This window comes from Ceratotherium simum, chromosome 14, assembly GCF_057802395.1.
Source record: "Ceratotherium simum simum isolate JZ-2026a chromosome 14, ASM5780239v1, whole genome shotgun sequence".
NCBI classification, from domain to species: Eukaryota; Metazoa; Chordata; class Mammalia; order Perissodactyla; family Rhinocerotidae; genus Ceratotherium; species Ceratotherium simum.
The window spans coordinates 59,971,084-59,992,733 of NC_141913.1; the positions used below are offsets into that span (position 1 = coordinate 59,971,084).

At 36.8% G+C, this 21,650-nt stretch overlaps 1 protein-coding gene across 1 annotated transcript in view; it reads left to right on the forward strand.

Annotated features, from left to right (window-relative positions):
* ZNF407 (zinc finger protein 407) overlaps nucleotides 1-21,650 on the forward strand; it is a 458,423-nt gene that overhangs the window by 257,186 nt on the left and 179,587 nt on the right. Inside the window, exons 5-6 of the mRNA XM_004422642.3 lie at nucleotides 13,531-13,697; nucleotides 17,400-17,483. Coding sequence (XP_004422699.1) covers nucleotides 13,531-13,697; nucleotides 17,400-17,483 — 251 coding nt within the window. The remainder of the gene's footprint in view (nucleotides 1-13,530; nucleotides 13,698-17,399; nucleotides 17,484-21,650) is intronic.

Sequence of the window (21,650 nt, forward strand, 5' to 3'; positions counted from 1 at the left end):
GCCCTGGGGTTATAGCAGAAAATGAAGCAGGCAATTCTGCTGTCATGAGCTTATGTTCTAGTGTGGGGAGATAGTCAACAAACACAATTAAAAGTCAAATATATGCCAGTATTAAAATAGTGATGATATAGTAAAATAGAAGAGGGAAGAAGTGTAAGGAGTGCTGGGGTGATGTGTTGCAGTTCTCGATAGGTGGCAAGAGAAAGCCTCAGAGAGAAGGTGACCAGTGAGTCAAGACCTGGTTGAGGAGAAGGGCTGAGCCACCTCAGTGTCTCAGGCAGAGGGGAAAGTCCTGCAAATGTCCTGAGGTAGGAGTGTGCAGGGCGTGGCTGTGGGCCACGGAGAGGCCAGGGCCTGGAGTGAGGCACAAGACGGGAAGGAGGAGGTGATGGGAGCTCATCTCAGGCCATATGAGGCTCTGCAGGACTCTGCAAGGACTTTGATTTTTTCTTCTGTGTGAGATTAGAAGGTTTTGAACATTGGCCTGGCGTGGTCTGACCTGTGTTTTAACAAAATCACTGTCTGCAGTGTACAGAGAATAGGCTAAACGGTAGGACGGTAAGGGGAGGTGACAGCAGAGGCAGGGGTCTGTGTTGGAGGGTTTCGTAATGATCCTGCCATGGAAGGATGGTGGGTTGGACCCTGGTAGTAGCAACAGAGGTAGATGGAAGTGTCCAGACTTTGAATTTTTCTGAAAAGCACAGCCCACAGGATTTACTGGTGGATTGGATGAGATAAGGAATAATGGATGATGATGCCGAGATTTTGGCCTGAACAGTGGGAAGAATGAAGTCATGGCATTAACTAGGTGGGCAAAACCACTGTCAGAGCAGGTACCGTTGAGAGAGATTGGGAGCTAGGTTTAGATGCGTTACATTTGAGAAACCTGTTAGCCATCCTGGTGGAGACATTGAGTGGGCAGCTGAATACAGACTAGACCCCAAAGAACACATCTGAGCTGCATATATAAATTTGGAGTTTGTCAGAGTACAGATCACCAAAGGAGTGAGTGTAGGTCAGAAAGAGAAGAGATTTAAGGACTGAACCCTACATCAAGGCTTCAAGAAGGTCCTCACGAGGAGGAACAAGCAAAGGTGACCGCTGAAAATCACAAGACTGTCATGTTCTCGAGTCAAGCAGCAAAGTGTGCCTCAAGGAGGGGTTCGAGGTCAGCTGCTAATGTGTCTTAGGGGGCTGTGTGTAGGTAAAGTCTCACTGTAGTCTGACATTTGTTGAGGACACCTGTGTGCCAGGCTTGGCAATAGGTGGCTGAGTTACAGGAGAATAGGACGTCCGCGCTCCCTGCCTGTGGGCATGCTGGGCTCCTGCTGCAGTGCCCTTTCTGGTGCCTTTGCTTGAATGCTGCTGTCCTCTGGACTCGTTGGGGGCCCCGGGCCCCGCCTGACGCTCGGTGAGACCTGACCCTCACGGGACTTCACTGCTGTTCCTACTTGGTCAGAAGCCTAACTGTTACTACTTTAGGTGAAATAATTTCTTCAACTTTAATTCATTTCCATGTGTTTTAGTCTGAAAAATCTTTAATAAAATGACAGCAGCGATATGAAGAGCTGAGTGGTTTTGTTTTCTTTGTAAAGTCTAAACTAGCAAGCTCTTCGACTTTCATTTTTATGCTTTTCCAGCCCATAATTGAGAAGTCTTTGCTGTTAACCTCATTTTGATAGCTTCAGTTAATTCTGAGTTTCAGCTTCCCTAACACTATACTTATGCCAAATATAAATATTTATCACCTACATCCTTCCAGTTGTTTTTGCTTATGTACTTAATTATATTAGAAAGAAATTTAGTTTAATGTTTTGAATGCTGGAAGGTATATAATAAATGATAATGTTATTCCACATAGTCTTTTGTTTGAGATGTTGAAGATTTGAAAAATTAGTATAAATGATCTATATGCAGTGTTTATAGATGCCTATCCGAATTCATCTTTTCAAAATAATTTAGAATGTATGAGAAGTAGATAAAATCTACAAATCTGTTTTGTGAAAAGAATTCATAGCTGCGCACATCGAATTTTTTAAATAAATAATGCTCTTTTGTATTGAAAGGAAGCTAAATTAATTGCTTTGCCAGGCATTTAAGAGATTTTTTCCATCCAGATATACCTCAGATATATATGCATTTTTTGGTTTTACTCATGTTTCATTGCAGGTTATTTCATCCCCACTGCACAGTGGATCTGTGTGGGGAAACGGTGAAAAGCTTACTAATATTTTATTAACTACTTACTCAATTGGATCACAAACTTTAAAACCCTTAAAAACTTGTTTTTTATGTTAATCTAATTCTAGCACTTTCCTCTGAACTTATGATTTAGAAAGGAACAAATCAAATCCCTTACTACATGATCTTTCTATATATCTGAATGTCAGAATATTATGATTTAAAGCAAGCTATGATCCATATCAGACTCTACAGTATCCACGTTGAATCCATCTTCTGCATCCACGTCGTATCTTGGTGATGCTCCAGTGCACAAATGCCCTGAGATATTTACTCTAGAAGTGTGCTGTAACTGCTGCTCTTCGGACTAAGGTCTCAGAAAGGGTCAATTTTGTACTGAACTCTGAGATTACGGGGCAATACATCTCAACCCTTCTAGCTAATCTTACCTTGAGCTCAAATGGTTCCCTAGATCATCCTGACATGCTAGAAGGCCGAGATGATGACAAAGGCCAAGACAATGAAATACCTAAGTTTGGAAAGGCTGCCTTTCCCAGCTCCAGCAAATCACACAGTCACCATCAGGTTTGACAGTACTTTCTAAATCTGGCAAATATATTCAAATGTCTAGAAATTCTGTTTCCATAATAGATACATTAGGACTTACAGGATAAATTGAAAACATACTGTATTTGCTAGTATATAAGATGCATGGGTCTATGGAACAGTATTATAAGAATATTTTTTAGGAAAAAAATATAATTTTTTTAGTACATATTTTGAAGGTGAATTTAAACTTTTTTGATAGAGAGAAATATTATTTTATTCATTTCAGTGTACTGTATATTGAGTCCTGTATGAAGTCACATTTTGGATAAATAGTGATGGTCTACTGTCCCTTAACTAATGCAGAAAATCAGACAGTTAAAAACACTGGTGTCAGTTACTGGTTCTAACAGGACATTAGTATTAACAGACTTAAATCTCCTATGTTAGGGCTGTATCCCAAGCACTACTTATGATCAGCCATGTCGTCTTTGGCTTATTAATTTTGTTAAGAAAACGGCTACTCTTTAAAGTACCCTGATAGACCTTTATTGGAGAGTTGGAACTGGCAGGGATTGCTGGCAAGGGATCCAAGTAGGAAGCTATGGCTTTCTTATTGTTGCTGTTTTAAACAGCTGTGAAATAATAGATAATTATCTTGATTTACTATTTATAGAGCACCAGTAATCTAGACTGTGATACAAAATGAAGAGATGTCCTGTGCCCAGTATTTTTAGAAATATTGACATGAATACACACTAGGAATAAAAATTACATTGTTCTACTGAGGCTCACAAAGGCTGCCCAAGGCCAGACAGTTATTAACTTCTCTTGCCCCAGCACCGTGAATATCTGACCTCAAATATTATTTCTGAATCCATAGCATGCAAGGAACTGGGCAATATTGTTCGTATGAAACTCTCAGCTTTACTGGCAAAGAGGATTGGAATCATCTGTTCTATACAGATGTACGATGTTTTTCTGTAATGTATATTTGTCCTAGTAAAATTTTATACAGTAATGTTAATGAAACATTTTCTTGGCATAATATCATAACACTATAGTATAGAGGCCTTATTATGACTTTTATAAATTCTGTACAAATCATGTCTCTTGATAAAGAGGGACTGTGACGGGTTGTCTGAGTTGGGACAGAAGATTTTGTTCATACTCAACTTGCATTGATATATTAGTTGTGTTTAATTTTAATACATTAAAATTTAAAGGAAAATAACTTCAGTTCATTTTGTAGTTGATTTTTTTAATTAGTGCTTTCCTCCTTTTTGTAAGTCTGTTTTTGGTCTTATTGGTAAAATCTATCTTATTTGCATTTGTTAACCAGTTCTAATACTGTGACTGATGCGAGTGTCATCTGAAACTTAGTAAAGTGTTTTTCCATTGACATGCAAATAACATAGTGTGAGGTTCTCAGCTCTGAAATAACGTTTTTATAGCATCTATAAGTATATAGCTTGAAGCATAGCAGTCTTTGTTAGAGCCAACATGCTGTTGGAAGGTTGTGTGTTGTTTGGTGAAATATGAAAGAGCTCATCATCGGTCTCAGATGTGGACATTGTTATGGTAGACTTTTTTTCCAGACATGCACCTATTTGAGGCTTGTGTGCCACAAATCTGCATGGTCATGGGCACTTGTGAAGGATAAAGCCATATTTAGCTCCTTAGAAAATGATAATTAAATAATTGTGAAAAATGAGCACTGAAGAGAGAGCGGGAAAGAAAGAAAACAAAGAATGGATTGGTGGTTCCTTTTGTTATATCAAAGCCTAATTCCTCTATCTGGTTGTCAGGGCCATTTTAATCTGACTCTATTTAAATTCAGCAACTTTATTTCTCCCTTCTGTGCAGCATGCTCCCCACCCCCTACTCCCAGTTACAATGACTTGCTCCCTGCTCGTGCACACCACCTTACCGCTTCTGCCTGTCTCAGCCCCCAAGCTTGTCATTGCCTGCGGCTTCCGTTATTTAAGTTGGCTCTGTCCTTTCAGGCTCACCTGAAGCCGCACTTCATTCGTGAAGCCTTTTCCAATGATTTCAATCTTTATTCATGGATGTTTTTTCTAAACATCTTCTAAAGCTTTTTAAAAAAGTCCAACATAATGTGGTGCTTTTGTGTTGTAACTATTTCACTGGCATCAGTGTTGACCATGCAGTCATAGGCTGCTTTTGGGGAGGCATATATGTCTTTCATTTATTTATAGTTTTGTACATAGCATGGATCATTGCTAGACTAACAGTGGGTTCCAATACATACTTTTTTTAATTGATGAATTGATATAGAAGTAGCTGAGCTATTATAATTTGAAGATTGTTAGGATTGTGTTGAAATGTCCAAAGACTGAACGTTAGTCAAGGCATTTGGGATGAAGGTGTAAATGGGGTTTGAAATGCATTTTGTCATTTTAGCTCAAATTATTTATATCAGCAAGAGCAATGATTTAAAAGAAATTCTCTTTATATGGTCTTTAAACAGTAATATTAGTCCTTTATTTGTAACTGCTATTTTAACCTTCGTTACATAAATCCAGTGTTTTCTTACCTAACCTGAAGCGATAAAATTTCATTTAGTCCAGACCGTAGGATTGTGGCAATTTAATATATGTCTTGTTCTCCAGAACTTGACTTCTATGGTTAGTTAAAATTGTTTCAACTTTCCAAGCCCTCCAGCTCTGCGATACACTTGAAAGGGGGTAGTTTGAAAAGGACAGGGCCGTCTGCGACTGGAATGGGTCTCGTATGCAGTATAATTCCTTCCACCTGTTCTTCTCATGCTGGCGTTTTAAAGCCTGGCAGGAAACGTGAACTATTTCAGGACTAAACCAACTGCTTAAACCCTGAGAAGGGGCTTCGTGGACCTTTGTTTGCCAGCAGTGCTCGACTTCAGTCCTTTTACCCTGTATGGATCAGGGTGCTTTGGTGGGGGGATATGACTGATCAGCTAAGCCAGGGATTGGCAAACTGTGGCCTGCAGACCAGATCAGGCCCACAGCCTGTTTTTGTAAATAAAGTTTTATTGGAACACAGCCACACTCATTTGTTTACTGTCTGTGGCTACTTCTGTGCTACAAAGGCAGAGTTGAGTAGTTGCATCAAAGACCTGATGACCCACCAAGTAGAGAATATTTACTGTCCTGTACACAGTGCCTTTCCCAACCCATGATCTAAGATACTGTTGTGCTGGTGAATATTGGATACAGCACATGCAGTGGAATGGGGAAAATTCCAACCAAACTTAATAGGATGGTTTTGGATAGGGGAGAGTTTATGGTCGCTGACAAAGGAAAATTTCATGAGAATGAGATTTTGAAGGATGAATTCAAATCTTTGAGGGCATAGCCCTTGTAATCCCTGAATGTTTTTCTTTAGAGTGAGTCATTCGGTTGGTTCTTAGTAAATTAAGGAACCTGGGATTAATATTTTGCTTAATACTCCTCTCAGAAGTAAATTTGACACAAAGCTTTTCAACCTTTGAGTTGAATTGAAAGGGCCAGAAAATACATTTCACAGCTTTTAGAATCTGAATGATGTGTTAAGCGGTTTTAAAATGACAGGCTTCGGCATGAGTGAGGTTAAATTTCTTTTCCAACTAGTTAACAAGGATCTAGGCTGTTAATTAGGCTAATTATCACCTGTTTGGGGCAAAAATGCACTCAAGACTCTTGGCTTAAGTAGCAGGCTCCCTTGTGTGCTGTATAAAAGCCCTCAGGGGAGGTTTCCAACCTTCATCTCTAAGCCACACTTGAGCCCGAGGAGTTGAATTTAGTAAATGAAACTTTTCTAATCTTAGGTCTTTGTGGCTTCTTGATATAAATCATGCTTATGTTTTATATATAATTAGAAACAGGCCATTCTCAGAGTCTAGCCTAATTTACATAATCTGAGTGTTAGTATTATCATGGAATATTTTTGGTTTCAGGATGTAACTTCATTCATTGAGTCGAAGTTTTTATTTGGACTTTGTATACATACATTCACACAAATATTTGGAAGAAGATGGCCAAAGAGACCCTGAGTGTCTTCATAGTTATTATTTAGCTGTCAGTGTACCTTTTTGATTGTTCAATTTAAAGAAAATGAGAGATTTTTATTTTCCATGCAGTTTAAAGTTAGGTATTTTATTTAAACATGTATTTAGTACTTTGAAACCTCATAGGAATAAGATAAACAGGGTTACTATGGAATAATATTGGGGTATTTTATGTGGATTTAGTGCCTGTTTTGTATGAATAAGTAGTTTGTCTAAAAGCAGTGTTGTATATATTTACTCAGATGTTTCTTAGGCCAAAAACAATATAAGCATCTCACAGTTCTGATGCTTGCAGATACTGAATTTGTGGCCGTGGCAGAATTTCTCCAACTTCTCCTTTTTGCTTTGTTATCCTTTGGGGCATTTTTTTTACATAAGATGCTCGCGTGAACTAATTGAGCTTTGAAGTTACTCTTCAGTTGTTGTCTTTATATGCCTTTTTATGTGCTTCTTTGTTTAAGAAAGTGATTGTGGTGCCATCCCGGTGGCGCAAGTGGTTAGTGCTCGCGCTCCGCTGCGGCAGCCCAGGGTTCGCCAGTTCCAGTCCCAGGCGTGCACTGACGCACTGCTTGTCGAGCCGTGCTGTGGCGGCGTCCCATATAAAGTGGAGGAAGATGGGCACGGATGTTAGCCCAGGGCCAATCTTCCTCAGTAAAAAAAAAAAAAAAGAAAGAAAAAAGAAAAGAGGAGGATCAGCATCAGATGTTAGCTCAGGGCAGATCTTCCTGACAAAAAAAAAAAAAGTGTGTTTCAGTTATATTTGCAGCTCAGCAGAAACTTGTATGGTAACCCTACTGAGCAAAGACCCCATCACAGTCTATTTTCATTTCATCTCTTAGTGTATTATTATATAATTATTAAATTATAATAATTAAAAAAGGAGGCTGCTATTCCAAAGAAACTGCCTCTGCATTGGTAGTATTTGAGTAACGTAGAAATTGTTGAAAGAAATTCATTAGTACATTAGATTGTTTTGCTAGGAATCTTGTACAAACCTTGCATTGTTTTCACTGTTCTGTATTCTGTGTTTATTCATAAAGACCAGCAATACCTGTCAATTAGGTTTTTGCAACATCAGTGGAGATTTACAATAATAATTTAAAATCAGTCAACACCTTTGTTTCACAGTTTTGAAAGATAATTTAACTGCATGATTATTTAATATTTTGACAAAATTTAGCTTACTCTTCTATTAAAATTTTATTTGTAGCATACCAGATCTTGCCCATTGCTGTGCTTTTTTTGCAGATGTAAATTTGTATGATTTATGAATTTGCCAAGACTGGTCCAAGGTGTCTTGTAGAGAAGATAAGAAATAGTTTGATTGTTTAATTAAAATATTCATTTTGAATAGTGAAAAATTTCAAAAACAAAGAAGCACTTTGGAAGATGTTAACATATAACTGTATTTACTTCGGATTCCTTCTTTTTAAAAACCAAAAAATGTACAATTACAGTTCACACTCTCTCCCACAGGCACACCTTAACCCCTCTTCTCAGAAACAAGCGGTAGCCACAAATATGTCATGCATGTTTTTGCATATGGACTTCATATGTTTATATTTAATACATTCCCTTTTATTGAAAAATTTTATATAAATGGTACAATTCTGTACCTAACTTGTTTTGTTTTAATGCAGTTACATTTTTGAGATTGTTTAACCCATACTGATAAATGTAGCCCTATCTGATTCATTTTAACTGCATTATGATATTCCATTTTATGATTAAACCCATTACTTATCTGTTCCCTAGCTGTTGGATATTTAAGATTGTTTTCATTTTAATGAGGATAACGTTTTTTACCAGCCTGAACTTGGCCCCGAGTTTCTCAATCATGTATAAGTAGACTCAGTTTTCTGGGAGAAAGGTAGAGATAGGACATCTACAGCTTTAAAAAGCATTGCTAAAGCAACTGTATTCCAAATTATCCTGAATTGGAGAGACTAGAAAAGAACATAAAAATATACTAGTGACACCTCTTACTATATTTTAAAAATTGTAAAGTAATAAAGCACCAAAGATATCAAAATACCTTTATTTCATATATAAGTGGGATGTGTACAGATTTTTTATTAAGTTGCTAATAAATTGAATGAAAATCCATCTAATAGGGTTTAAAAATTTAAAAATAAAATTTAAAAATATAATTTGAAGAAGATGAGTGTAGAATCTCCTGTTAGGATACTTCCTTCTGTAGTAATAGAGAAGGATAAAGTTAAGGACGCAACTCAATATAGAAGTTATATATTTTGACATAACTTGTCTGCCCTTTTGGCATTCAGAAACAGACAATTGCTCTAACAGAGTTTCTCTAAGGCAGAGTATCGATTACGATAGTGCTATTAATCGTATAATAATAATTCAGCTCCCTACTAATTCTTTAGTTTAACTTTGTACATAATGCCTACCAACACCCCGTGAGAATTTCTAGTTTTTGTTATATATCTAACAATGAGGATATTTAGTATACTCTCTTCAAAATTTTAAGTCTAGAGATGTGGATTTTAGTCTTGGCTCTATTGTTATGAATCATGTCATGAGTGATAACAGAGAAGAAGGTCCCCCACCAGATTAACAGGGAGAACAAAGGCCAGAGTCATTCCAAGTGTGGGAGGGTGTTAAGGAGGAAACAGCACATACACCAGTAAGTAAAGAAACCTACTGCAAATAGATCAAGAGTACTAGAAAATGCTTAGCATTTAATTTATGAATCCTTATAAATTTACACTAAACGATGAACTCGGAACTGACTTTTATATCACAGTTACCCACATGAAAAAGGGCTTTATTCCAGAGAGTTTTAGCATGATAGACATCTCAATCCCTAGCACGCAGGAACTTGGTAATGGCAACACCTCTTGGTAGGAACTGCTAAAGGAATGTATAACATTCCATGTTCAAAATCATTCCCCACGAAATGTTCAAATCACTGCTACATTGTCTTCTAAATCCCATCTTGCTGTTGAGAAGTCTGGTATCATTTTGATTTCTTTTGCTTGTCATTTTTTTTTCCCTTTTGAAACCTTTTAAGATTACTTTATATCTGGTAGAAACATCTCATGAAGGCTGAGGAAAGGGAAGGTAACAAACTTTTTTCATTACAAGTCTGATTGCACTATTTGGCCTTTTGAACTTTTTATTAAATGTTGTAAAGTAGCTAGATTACGCAAGAGCTGGAAATTGTATTGAGGCTCACCTACTCTCCCCCCCAGAGGTAGCCTTCTCCTTAGCACATTTGTTATGCCTCTGGTATGGCCTCTCCTATTGTGTTTTAAAAATTTAATTTATAAATGTTTAAAATTTTAAAAATTAATTGAAAATTTTTAGAATACCCAAGAAAGGATCTGAAACAAATTTGGAAAACATGGATATTATCGTCTGGGTACGTAAATCTTGGTGGTAAGTAGGCATCTCGGTCATTTTCTGTATGTTTGAAATATTAACACTTTGTAAAATAAACACAAATGCCAAGAAAAGAGAGAAGAGCAAAGGGTATGAGAATCGGGAGCTCTGGGCAGCCTGAGTAACCCCTGGTGCTGTCATATACAGATCCCACATTCTCACTTGAGGTCTGCTGAGATTCAGTAAGGCCTGAAACTCTTAGTCACCAGTTCAGTTCCTCCAGTCGGTCCAGAATTATTTATACACCACCACCGTGTACCAGGCACTTTTATGGGCCTTAAGGATACGAGGTGAACCAGCACCATCATATTATTGTGAGTTGTCGTGTTTCCCCTTTTCTGTTGTAATCGTTACATGATTGTCACTTACTCGTCTTTTACATCCTTCACCTGACCTACTGTAAACCTCGCGTCGCTGTAAAAGGATGACTAGCAAGCTTTTGCCAAACAGACCTCTGTTTAATGTCTCCTAAATTCAGGAAAGCAAGAAGTTTCTCACGGCAGACCCCCGCGTGGGGGTAGAAAAGCATTTAGTGCAGCTTCCTGTAGGTCTCAGGGCTTCCTCTCAGCCCTGGGGAGCCGGACGGCCATCCCCCAGTTGAGGGGTGGCGGGCTCTGTAACAGTCGTGGTTGACGTGGGCTGCCAGGGCTGCGCTCCCTCCGCGGGACCCTTGCCGTGCACCTCCTCTCACCCAAGGCCTGCCTGCTCCTCTGCATTTCCATTTGCCACCTGTCTTAACGTCGAAATTAAATACCACCCCTGGAAGCCTACTTTAATCTGCCCCGCCCCATTAATTGCTTCTTCTTTTAAATTTATGATGGCATTTTACACTTTTTTTTTCTGGCATTGAGGTTATTTTTGTGAATGATTTTTCTTCTTTAGTAGCCTGTGATTTTCTTGAGAGCCAAATCTTACTCTTTTTCCTTTGTTTCCACTGTCTAGAACAGTGTTTTTGGTATAGTGGGTGTTCAGGTCTTTTTTAAAGTACATTCAGAACACACAGATACCTTTCCTTGTTGGGTTCACAGGGTGGAGCAGAACTGCACATTTTAGCTCAGATTCGTCCTGGAGACGCCTCTGGATGGGCTCCCTGAAGGCCCCGGGGAGAGCCGGCTCCCTTGGGTGGATGTCGTCCTTACTGACTTGTTCATGAAGGCAAATATTTTATAATATTTGAGACTTGGAGTTTGTGTAGTTCCAGGAAATGCCCCATTGATGAGTAGGTCTTAATCTTTCTAAGGACACTTTTCATTGGTAATGTTTCAGGTTGTTTTCCAAGTACCAGTACATAAACTTATTTTCATAAAGCCAATTGTAAAACACGTGAGGTTTTCTGAAAGTCAAGTGGCGGCCTTAGTTCTTTGTTATCTGGCTTTTGTCATTTCATGACAGGCACTAAGCTCTAGTTTAACATTTTTATTACATGTGAATAATAGAGTACATATATTGAGGTTTCATAGATGTAATTTTGTTAAATGTACATCATGGTAGATTTTAAAATGAGGGATTTATTTTGTCATTCATAAAGTTGTAATACAGTCTGGAGAAACTATTTGTTAAAAGATAGCGTCTACTTAACCTTCTTATTTATTTCTTGTAGGAGAAGGTTAGATCCACAATAAATACATGAAGAAATAAGTAGATAGGGGAATTTATCTTGGAAATAAGATCCCTGTCATGGTTTTGAAATGTTAAATGCATGAAGACCTGTCAAAGAGATATACGGACATGATATTTTTTTTACAGTGCATTTCGAAGTATTTAGTTATATTTGTCATTCTCTAGTGCCAGTAAGCAATGATCAAATGATATACTAATTTCAGAGTCAGTCTGTGTTAATGGGTATAAATATAGTGTCTCTACACATACATTATATAGATATATTAATTGGCAGTTTTAATATTAATGAAGCGCTTAAGATATTTTATGACATTTCTTAAATATTTAGCAACTTTTACTTCTGTTGCTTTTAAGATCTGATTTTATAAAAATAGAACTATATATAACAAATGAAGAGGGATTCTTTTAAAGGGTAATTTAATAATTTGATTCTTAAGAATTTGTGAAAGTCTGATGATTAGTTAAAGTAATTCACATTTGCCTCAAAATGAGAAAGTTAATTATTTGGATTTTGGGATTTCTTTTCCACCTTTATGGGGCTAAGGAAATTTGTAAAATCATAGTTAAAGCCTTTATGGAAAGAATACATTCTTTTTATATCATCTTATTTGTATCATAATTTAAAACACACATATTATAATCCCTATTTTTTTTTTTAAATTGCATTAACTTCCTAAAAGTGAGGCCAATTTATGATAGTCAAATCGAGCTGCTATAGTTTCTCTCTTTTGTGGCATAGTACTTATCAACTTATGAAAATATTTTAATTTTGAATATTGGGTTTTAATTTGCTTTTATTTGACTGTTCATTATCCTGAATTAATTAGCTGGACACTACTTTATTAGTCACAAGGATTGCTTTAAAGTAAATTGTCCTAGACATAAAAAGTAAATTTCATTGATGATTTCATGAATGCAAGTGCTTTGAAAGAGACAAAAGATCAACCAGAGGAAGTATTAAAGTTTTTTGTTTATGGTTCATATTGCCTTGATTATTAAAGATATTAAAAGATCTTTGTGAAGTGTGGGGCTGAAATATTTTCTAGTGTGAATACTTACTGATTTGTTATTTTCAGAGTTTTTTTTCATACAGGAAATAATTGAGGTTTATTTTTCTCGAAAACGTGTTTTATTAAAAGTTATAGTTATACTCTTTTTATTCTTATCAACAGACACTTCTTAGGTACCGTATGGTAACACAGAAGGACATCTTGTTCAGGAAATGGCTCTGGTGTTTTCCTTTTCCCCTGGGAGCACTGTGGTGGGGCATTTGGGTGCATTGCAGGAGCAGTGCTGTTCTGGGTGGGGCTGGGCTCTGAAGGCAGCCAGCAGCACCCGCCACCTCCGCCTGGCAGGGAGCAGGGGTTGTCTGAGTAGTTTAGTATGGATAGCTTTTCATTTAGCCTTTGCTCTGACAGCCCATGCCCTGGATAAGTGGTGTAGGCCTGTACAGGTGAAATCTATTCTCACATTTGCCTCAGGGGTGACTGGACTGTAACAGAATTTTTCAAACCCGTTGGGCCCAACCGCAAAGCAGAGAATAAATGGCTGAAGTGCCAGCCCTCGACAGAAAAATCAATGCCTGGTTATACAGACATGACAGACCAGGCCTGCAGTTCTCCTCACGAAGTCTGTGTACTCGCCACACTCCAGGGTTCAAACACGCTTGTGTCTGGGGCCTTGGGTGGACTGTGGGGGTGGTATTTACATCGTTTTCTCTCTCCTTCATGCAGGAAATTTACGTGCCACTTATGTGACAGAAGTTTCACAGAGAAGTGGGCCCTGAACAACCACATGAAACTCCACACGGGAGAAAAGCCATTTAAGTGTACCTGGCCCACGTGCCATTACTCATTCCTCACGGCCTCCGCCATGAAAGACCACTACAGGACGCACACAGGTGTGCAATGTTATGTCTGTGTCCTGGGAGGCTGGGGGGCTATGTGAACATGTGCATTAGTTATCCCAGCAGTAGTCGATAGAAATGATTTCCTGTTCGAAGAGTTTGTTTTTAGATTGTGGTAATTAAATATTAAAAGGTACAGTATCATTTCATTGTTTATCGATGATGCTTAGGGACATTTTAGTGTATGTGTGTACACGCGCGTGTGCGTATGCATGTGTTTCACCCAAATTAAGTTTCATATTTAGAAGCTTATTTATGTTGTGTGTATGTACGTATATGCATAAGTGTTTAAACGTATCCTCTTAGATGTAATCTTGATAGAAGATCATTTGGGGACAGTAAGTTTTCATAGAGAACTAATCTTGTATTTTGTTACTGATCTAAACTCCCAGTGCCGTAATATTTTTGACCATTATTGAATTTTGGTTTTATGTGCCATTAAAAATTTTTTTTAATCAAATTAATGTTTTTCTCAAAGGAGAATACTGTCACATCCAAGAGTTTTTGATAATTAATACAGAGACCAATCTAGATTTAGCTACTGTAAATTTTTTAGATAATTATATATATTTAAGAAGTAAAAATTCACATACATTTTACTTCAAAACATTTAAAGGACTGTATGGAATTTAAACCAATTGATAGTAAAAGCAGCATTTAGAGTACATCTGTGCTAGGCATTGTACTGAGAACTCTCAGTTTGGACCTTCATAAATATATATCCGCTTAATACCCTGTTGTTATATTCGCTGTTTATGATATGTTTTTCATTATCTAAGGACAGTGGCCCCCTAAACTCCCTACAAGTGTGTCGTTGAGTACTCTCCTCGTCTCTTGATAGCTGTGTTACCTTGAGCTAGTTGGTATTTTTGTGGTCTTCTTTCTCTCTACACCTCTCAGAAAATATTTTGTTTCAAGGAAAAAAATAAATTTTCATCAGCATTCTCAAATGTTCTTCTGATTGCCAAGGATCCTATATTATTGTTAGAAATTATAGGTTAAAAGTTCTTCTGAAGCAGTTTGTGGGAAGCCTAGGCCTCCTTAGCTTCCCTGACAAGGGCGTTGACGATTTAAGGTCTCCAGCCTGCCCTGAGAGATCACTTATATCGAACAGCAGATGAAAAGCCAGTGCAGATGTAATTTATCGTTGGCGTTTCCTTCTAAAGAATAATTGTGGAGACTTGGGTGGATCAATAATATGGATTTTTGTTGTTAGGTCTTGTAGTCTGCACCATAATGAGAGATAGGGGACAGTGGCTGTTTTCTAATAGAAAATAAAGGATTGGTTTCCGTGTCTTTCTATATTTGAATGCAAAATGGCACACTTGAAACTAATTCAAGTTGTTAAGAAAAGTCTCCTATTATATTTCTACTATCATATAAATATGGCATGTTAAATGAACTCCCTTATATTGAGTGAAATATTACATTTAGTTTTTTCTTCAAAAATTTTTTTCTTGAAAAATACTCTGGTGCCCACTATTCAACCCTAACCCCCCACCCCCTCAAAAAAAAAAAAAAAGCAAGAGAAAATTGAATTTAGAATGAAAAACAAATCAAGCCACCAAGGTAAATATGACGTACAGTGCATTGCAGACTAGCATCCTAAGTAAAATCCTACACATCAAAAAATCAAGGTCACTAATGTATCTAGAACCAAATCACATGGAAAATTAATAATTTTGTCTTTGTAGCTATACATATCTTAAAGTAGGAAAGGAAAGAACACTTAATTTATACGTGAAGCTTATATACCTGTAAAGAGTATAAATCTCATGAGGATTTTCTCTTTGTTAGTGTTTTTATCTTACAACAAAGATGTAGGTTGCAAAAGAAGTTGGTAAATGAGAGAAAGGGATCATACTTCTCTTGAATCCAAAGTAATAATAATACTCTTTCCTGATGAGAGATTTTTAGTTGAATGGCCCAGCACCACCTTCCCACTGCCACACCACCAAATGCGTGTGCGTGTGTGCTTGTGGTGTGCATGTGTGTGAGCTGGCACACACACGCATTCCCATGCATGCACAAGGGTTTAATGTCCACAAGACTGTGGTGGTGAATAAATCGTAGAAAACAATTTTGCCTCAACATAGAATAGTATGTTAATATTAATGAGCAAATTATCTTTTGGGATTTAAAAAAAGTCTATTTTCAGTGTTATTTAATTGATAATATAGCTAGTTAGACAGATTTATATTTCAAATTGATTAAATAATTAAATGAGTGATTATAATTAAACTTTATTCTTCACAGCCCATCTACTCTATTCTTTTTTCTATACTGGAGTAATGATGCCAAGGAATAAACTTAACCGCAAAATAGGAAAGTAAAGATAGGAAAAATACTTAAATTCAACTTTATTTACAGATGATAATAATGAACATTTTAGCATACCATTGGGAAATACGATTAAATATAATTTGGTTAAAACTCTCTTAATTAGTACACGTTCATTTAAATTAGAAAAGCTAGTAGTGCTTTTAAGTAACGGAAGACACTTTTTGATTACTGAAGTTGTTCTGCCTTCCTATATTTACTATTTTTTCTAACCTTAAAAAGGCAATTACTGTTTCAAAAATACCTCAAGCTAAATTTCTATTATAATATACCAAAAAGTTTTAGAACAAAGCTGGCTGACTCGGGCAAAACCCTTGAAAGACTTGTTGTTGCATTAAACATCTAAATGAATAAAGTAGATAAAGATAGATACAAATGATTTATTTTATTTCTGGAAAAGTATTTTATAATTTCTCTGTGTCTTTCCGAGGTTAGCATTTTTGGGTTTTTTTTTTTGCCCTTCTTCATGAGCCTTATGGCATAAACTGCCTCGCTTGCCAGCATTTATTGCCTAAATATGCTACAGTAGAAAGATAGATTGCATTTATAAACTGTTGGGCAAACTGTTAGCTTGTGTGAAAATGCTGAAAAAGTAAGCATTTACACACTTTTAACAAATACGAAGTCTGCCAAACCTGTCTCTAATTGTTGCAGAGGTTTCCAGTCCAGAGTTATCATTAAAGATGAATAACAGGAGTTATTGTACAATTTATTTAGGAATCCCTAGACTTCATTTTTTATGCCACAAAAGTTTGAGAAACATAAACAGTATTGAATTGCTATTGGTACTGAGTAAAGTAGATTTTATTGTTACTTGGGATTTTCAGTATGTTCAAGGAAACAATTTAATTCATATTATTAAGTAAGAAGTTATTAAAGAAGACCCTGATAGAATCATGTAAAACCAATTCAATATGCTTCAGTTGTTAGAAAATTCAATATGTTTTATTTAAGCAGAATCATATATATACTGTATATTAACTATTCCAAGCAATCTTTACTCAGCTCAGAAAGGCCAGATGTATGGGAATTGTAAAAAATCAGGATATGCATAAAAACTGTTCAAGTGCATAAAGCAGCCCCATCTGGAAGACATCTACCAGAAATGAAGTTGTACAAAACCATTCCATTGATAATAAAGCTAATTTTTATGGGTCTGACAAGTATGTAATTATGTTCAGTGGTGCTTTTCAGATTTTATCACAGTCAATAAACCGCAGTGGTAATTTCATTCCCATTTGACATATTTACATGGAAACATTTGATTGGAGGAATTAGTAACCCTGAAAGCCTTGATAGATATGTTTTAATGATCTGTGACCTCCGCAGTCCCTCATCTGTTTATTGTTGCAACAGGCGAGAAGTCGTTCCTGTGCGACCTCTGTGGCTTTGCCGGCGGGACGCGGCACGCCCTCACCAAACACCGCCGGCAGCACACAGGTCAGTATGGCCACCTGGCCCTCAGCCTCCTCGGCAGGGGAAAGCTGGTCCAGGCAGGCACCCCAGCATCCACTCTTGGCCCTCGATTGCTTGTCTTTTCAGTTTTTATAAAATCCATGTACTTGGGGGTCTATCTAAAATACATAAGATTTTAATTCGTCTGTTTTTATATATTTAAAAAGTAGGCCTACTGCATGTTTTATGGATCAGGTGTCCTCTGTAAATTCATGTTAAGTAGGAAGGAAAAAAGAGTTTGTCCTCCAAAGCTCAGATACATCAGGCTCTTTTCTCTGTAGGCAAGACAGCCGTGGGCGTCCTAGGTGAAGCTGGGGAGTCCGTGTCCCTCTCAGGCTTGCCTTTTCCTGTAGGCCAGCCCCTCCCCACCTGCGTGCATACTCACCCCCTTTCTCCTTAGCTGCCAGGTACTTGTCTACGGCTCTCCCTTCCCATCTCTCTCGGCCTACCTGACTACCTAACTCTCTAGCCAGCAATCCTCTGCAAGTTGGAACAAGTAGATGTGTTTTAGGTCACCGCTGTTGCAATTATTTTTGCTATTAAGAATGGATAGCAGCAAGGAGGGCAAGATAAGTAGATGTGGACATTGAAGAGGATTGTTTTCATGACGTGCATTCTTGATGATTCAACAAAATAACATATATATATCTGGGTTAGGAACTGTTATGGATGAAAAGTTTTAAACTTTTATTAAAATTGATTACCTACTTGGTTTGTATAATAGATCTTATAAGTAATTATTTTAATAATTCTAAATTATACGTGCCTGGCACAGTGCTGTTACTGCATTGTTCCTTCTGATTATTAATAGAACCACTTTTTACTCTCAAAAGTGATCTAGTTTAGGTGATAAATCATGTGTTAACACAATTTGTAACTAAATATTGGACTTTTCTTTGGGTACCGTGAGAATGGTTGAGTTTGGCAGTTTATACTCAAAATGGCATGAAATTAAGATACATGAAATATGTTGATTGTGGTACATTTTGATTCTTGATATATTTAACGGTTAGCTACAGGTAGCTTTAATGCCTGTTATGGTATTTGTAAGGTCAGTGAAAATTAATGCTAGCCATCCCTTTGAGGTCTTGAGTTTATATGATTCAAATTTCCATATGAGGTAAGAGTTATTATTGAGTCAATGAGAAATTTCCAATGTTTAACATAATGTTGGAAACACAAACTTAACTTTATAAAGATAAAAGTCCGTTTTAAGTTTACAGTAGCAACCCACGATCACGTTTTCCTAATCTGGTGACATAAAGATTCAGCGTAAGAGATGGCAGAAGAGGCCCAGTGGATGGCAGTCATCCTTGGCAGCTGTCTTGGGGGAGTTGGAAATATGTGTATAGTAAAGTGTGTTCATGTGGGGTTTTTTATTCTTAATGTTTTCAGTTTATTGATGCCCGAGTTGTTACCATTCACATGTCATTGTGGCTCACCTGGTCACACGCTGGTGTGGCCCTGGGGCCAGCAGACCCTCCTGTGTGCACCTTTGCCAGCATGGCAGAGCTGCCTCTTGCCAGTGCAGTGGGGACAGTAGTGCTGTGATCACAGGCGTTTACAGGTGATCGATCACAAAGCTTGCATCGAGCAGGCACAACTTTGTATTTTATGTCAGGTCCAGAGGCTCCTTATTACTTTGCTATTAACTTTATACCATATAGGACAATGTCTCACAGACGGAAGCATCAGTCTTTTTGGCATTTATCTGCCTCTGTGGCACAAATCAAACATGATTCTTTAATACCAAAGTCAGTTCTTAAAACTATTTGCTTCAACCAAACAGCTTAGTACAGCTCAGTCTAGGCCCTTAGCTTTTATGCTGGATTTATAATATTTAAGCAACACAGAAGTTTTTGTTTTCAAGGCCAGAATTGTATGGTGCATTTGAAATATGTGTTTCTCTGATGTATTCCTCTTTGACATGGTTTACCTTTTTACCAGAGTGCCCACGCAAATTACAATCAGCTTGGAAAGGGATGGGTATCAAAAGTGTTCCAAATGGCGTAAATCATTCCCTACTGCAATACGGACTGTCTGGGGGCTGACACAAGACATCTTCCATCCCAAGATTTACTTTTATCACCTGTCAGAGACCCTTGATTCAAGGGCACAGGAGCAAATCCTCACGTGTAGTTGAAGAGTCTTGGCCAGCGTAATAACCACCAGCTTGCCCAAAGGAATGCGAGGTGTGAGTTTCCATGAGAAGTGTTCAGCCTGTCTGACAGATTGTTGACACAGAAAGGGTACCACTCCATGTCGATAGCCATTCTGGTGTCCCTGCTCTGGCTTTCTTTTACTTTTCTATCAGAGGGACCTAAGATGCAGAATATTCCTTAACTGTTATTTTGGCCAAGACTATTGCTCATAAATGAAAGTATGGAGAGCAACACAATTTAAAGTAATATGTACTTGTTATGTCACGTAAGGAAAAATCAGGAGGAAAGGAACTTTCACCTTTGTTCTGCATTTTTGAGTAGGATTATACAGGTAGCCCTTTTGACTTAAAGATAGCATTGTTCTTAGTAATTAATATCTTACTTGTAGATTTATTCTTCCTCTGGCTTTAGAAAGACAAAGGATTTTCAGAAGTATTGTTCCCGATGCACCAAATCAATTTGATCAGTCTGTCAAAAATTTTTCCTTGACAAGTGTGTATACCTCTTCATACAGTACCTATCTCATTTTAAGCATTAACAAATATTAGCAAACTGAAATACTTATTTAAAATTTGTAAGATTTTCTTTCAAATTTTATAACCTGGAAGTTGAGTGGATTTTTTTAGCTATATATTGAGATTAACAAACAAGAAAGTACTTCTGTATTTCTGAAGTACATTTTCCTAAGGAAATTACCTGAAAAAATTATCTTTCTGGATTTAAAAAAAAAAACACAACATATTCAAACACCAGTGTTGAACATGTAACAAAATTAATATTCTTTTATTAACTATTTTGTTAATTATTCACTTATGTACAAATCTGAATAAACTGTAGTTTGCATAAGTTGACATGGAGTTCTTCTCCTATCAAGAGCCTAGACATGCTTGAGCCTTCCTTACTTAGTGGTTATAGCATAGTATTTTATGTAGCATATTTTGGTAGCATTATATTTTTTCTCTGTCAGCCTGTATATAACTCAGAATTTCTTAATATTACACAATTTAATCTATTGCATTATCAAGTTAAATATGAAATGACAATTTATAGTTTATTGCAATATAATGCTAGCTTAATATGAATTTCAAATTATTAGAATTATAGAGAATATAAATGACATTTCTTTAAAAGTGTTTTTTTAAGTTTAAATTGTGTCACATAAAAATGTGTTAAATTAAAATGTGTGCCATAAAAGGTTAAATGAAGTAAGCTACACTTGCTATGTTTTTTAAGTGCTATGTTAAGCCTCTGAACCAATGAAATTAACTTTGAAGAGCTTACATGACCTTTAATTTATACCACTCACTCAGACAGTAAGTCCATAATGTCACTCTTTTACCCCCTCCAGATTCCTGCTACATCCACGAAAAATGGATAAATTAAAGGTATCTTGCAAGGCTGTTAGAATAAACAAGGTAGCAATGAGTTATGATGCCAACAGATCTTCAAACACTTATGTCGAATGGAATAAGAAGACTACAGAATATATTTGTGGATTTTATTAATTAAAAATATCTTTAAATTGACCACTTGGATTCATTATGTTAAAACTGGGAGATTTATACTACCTAACTTGAAGTCTTATTATATAGCTCCAATAATCATGATAGTATTGTATTGTCGTATGGAACAGAATAGATCTATGCATATATTTCTCAATTGTTTTTGACCAAGATGACAATATTTAGAGATAAAGCGAGCAAAGGATGTGTAAAGCCTCTACATTGGAAACTTCAAAATACTGCTAAGAGAAATTAAAGAAGACCTAAATAGAGTGATATACCATGTTCATGGATCAGGAGACTCAATATTGTTAAGATTTCATTTCCTCTCACATTGATCACTTCAAATCCCATCAGGCTTTTTTTTTTTTTTTTAAAGAAATTGACAAGCTGATTTTAAAATTCATATGGAAATGCATTGGTCTGAAATACTCAAACAACTTGGAGAAAGATGAACAAACTTGAGGACTTATTCTACTTGACTTCAT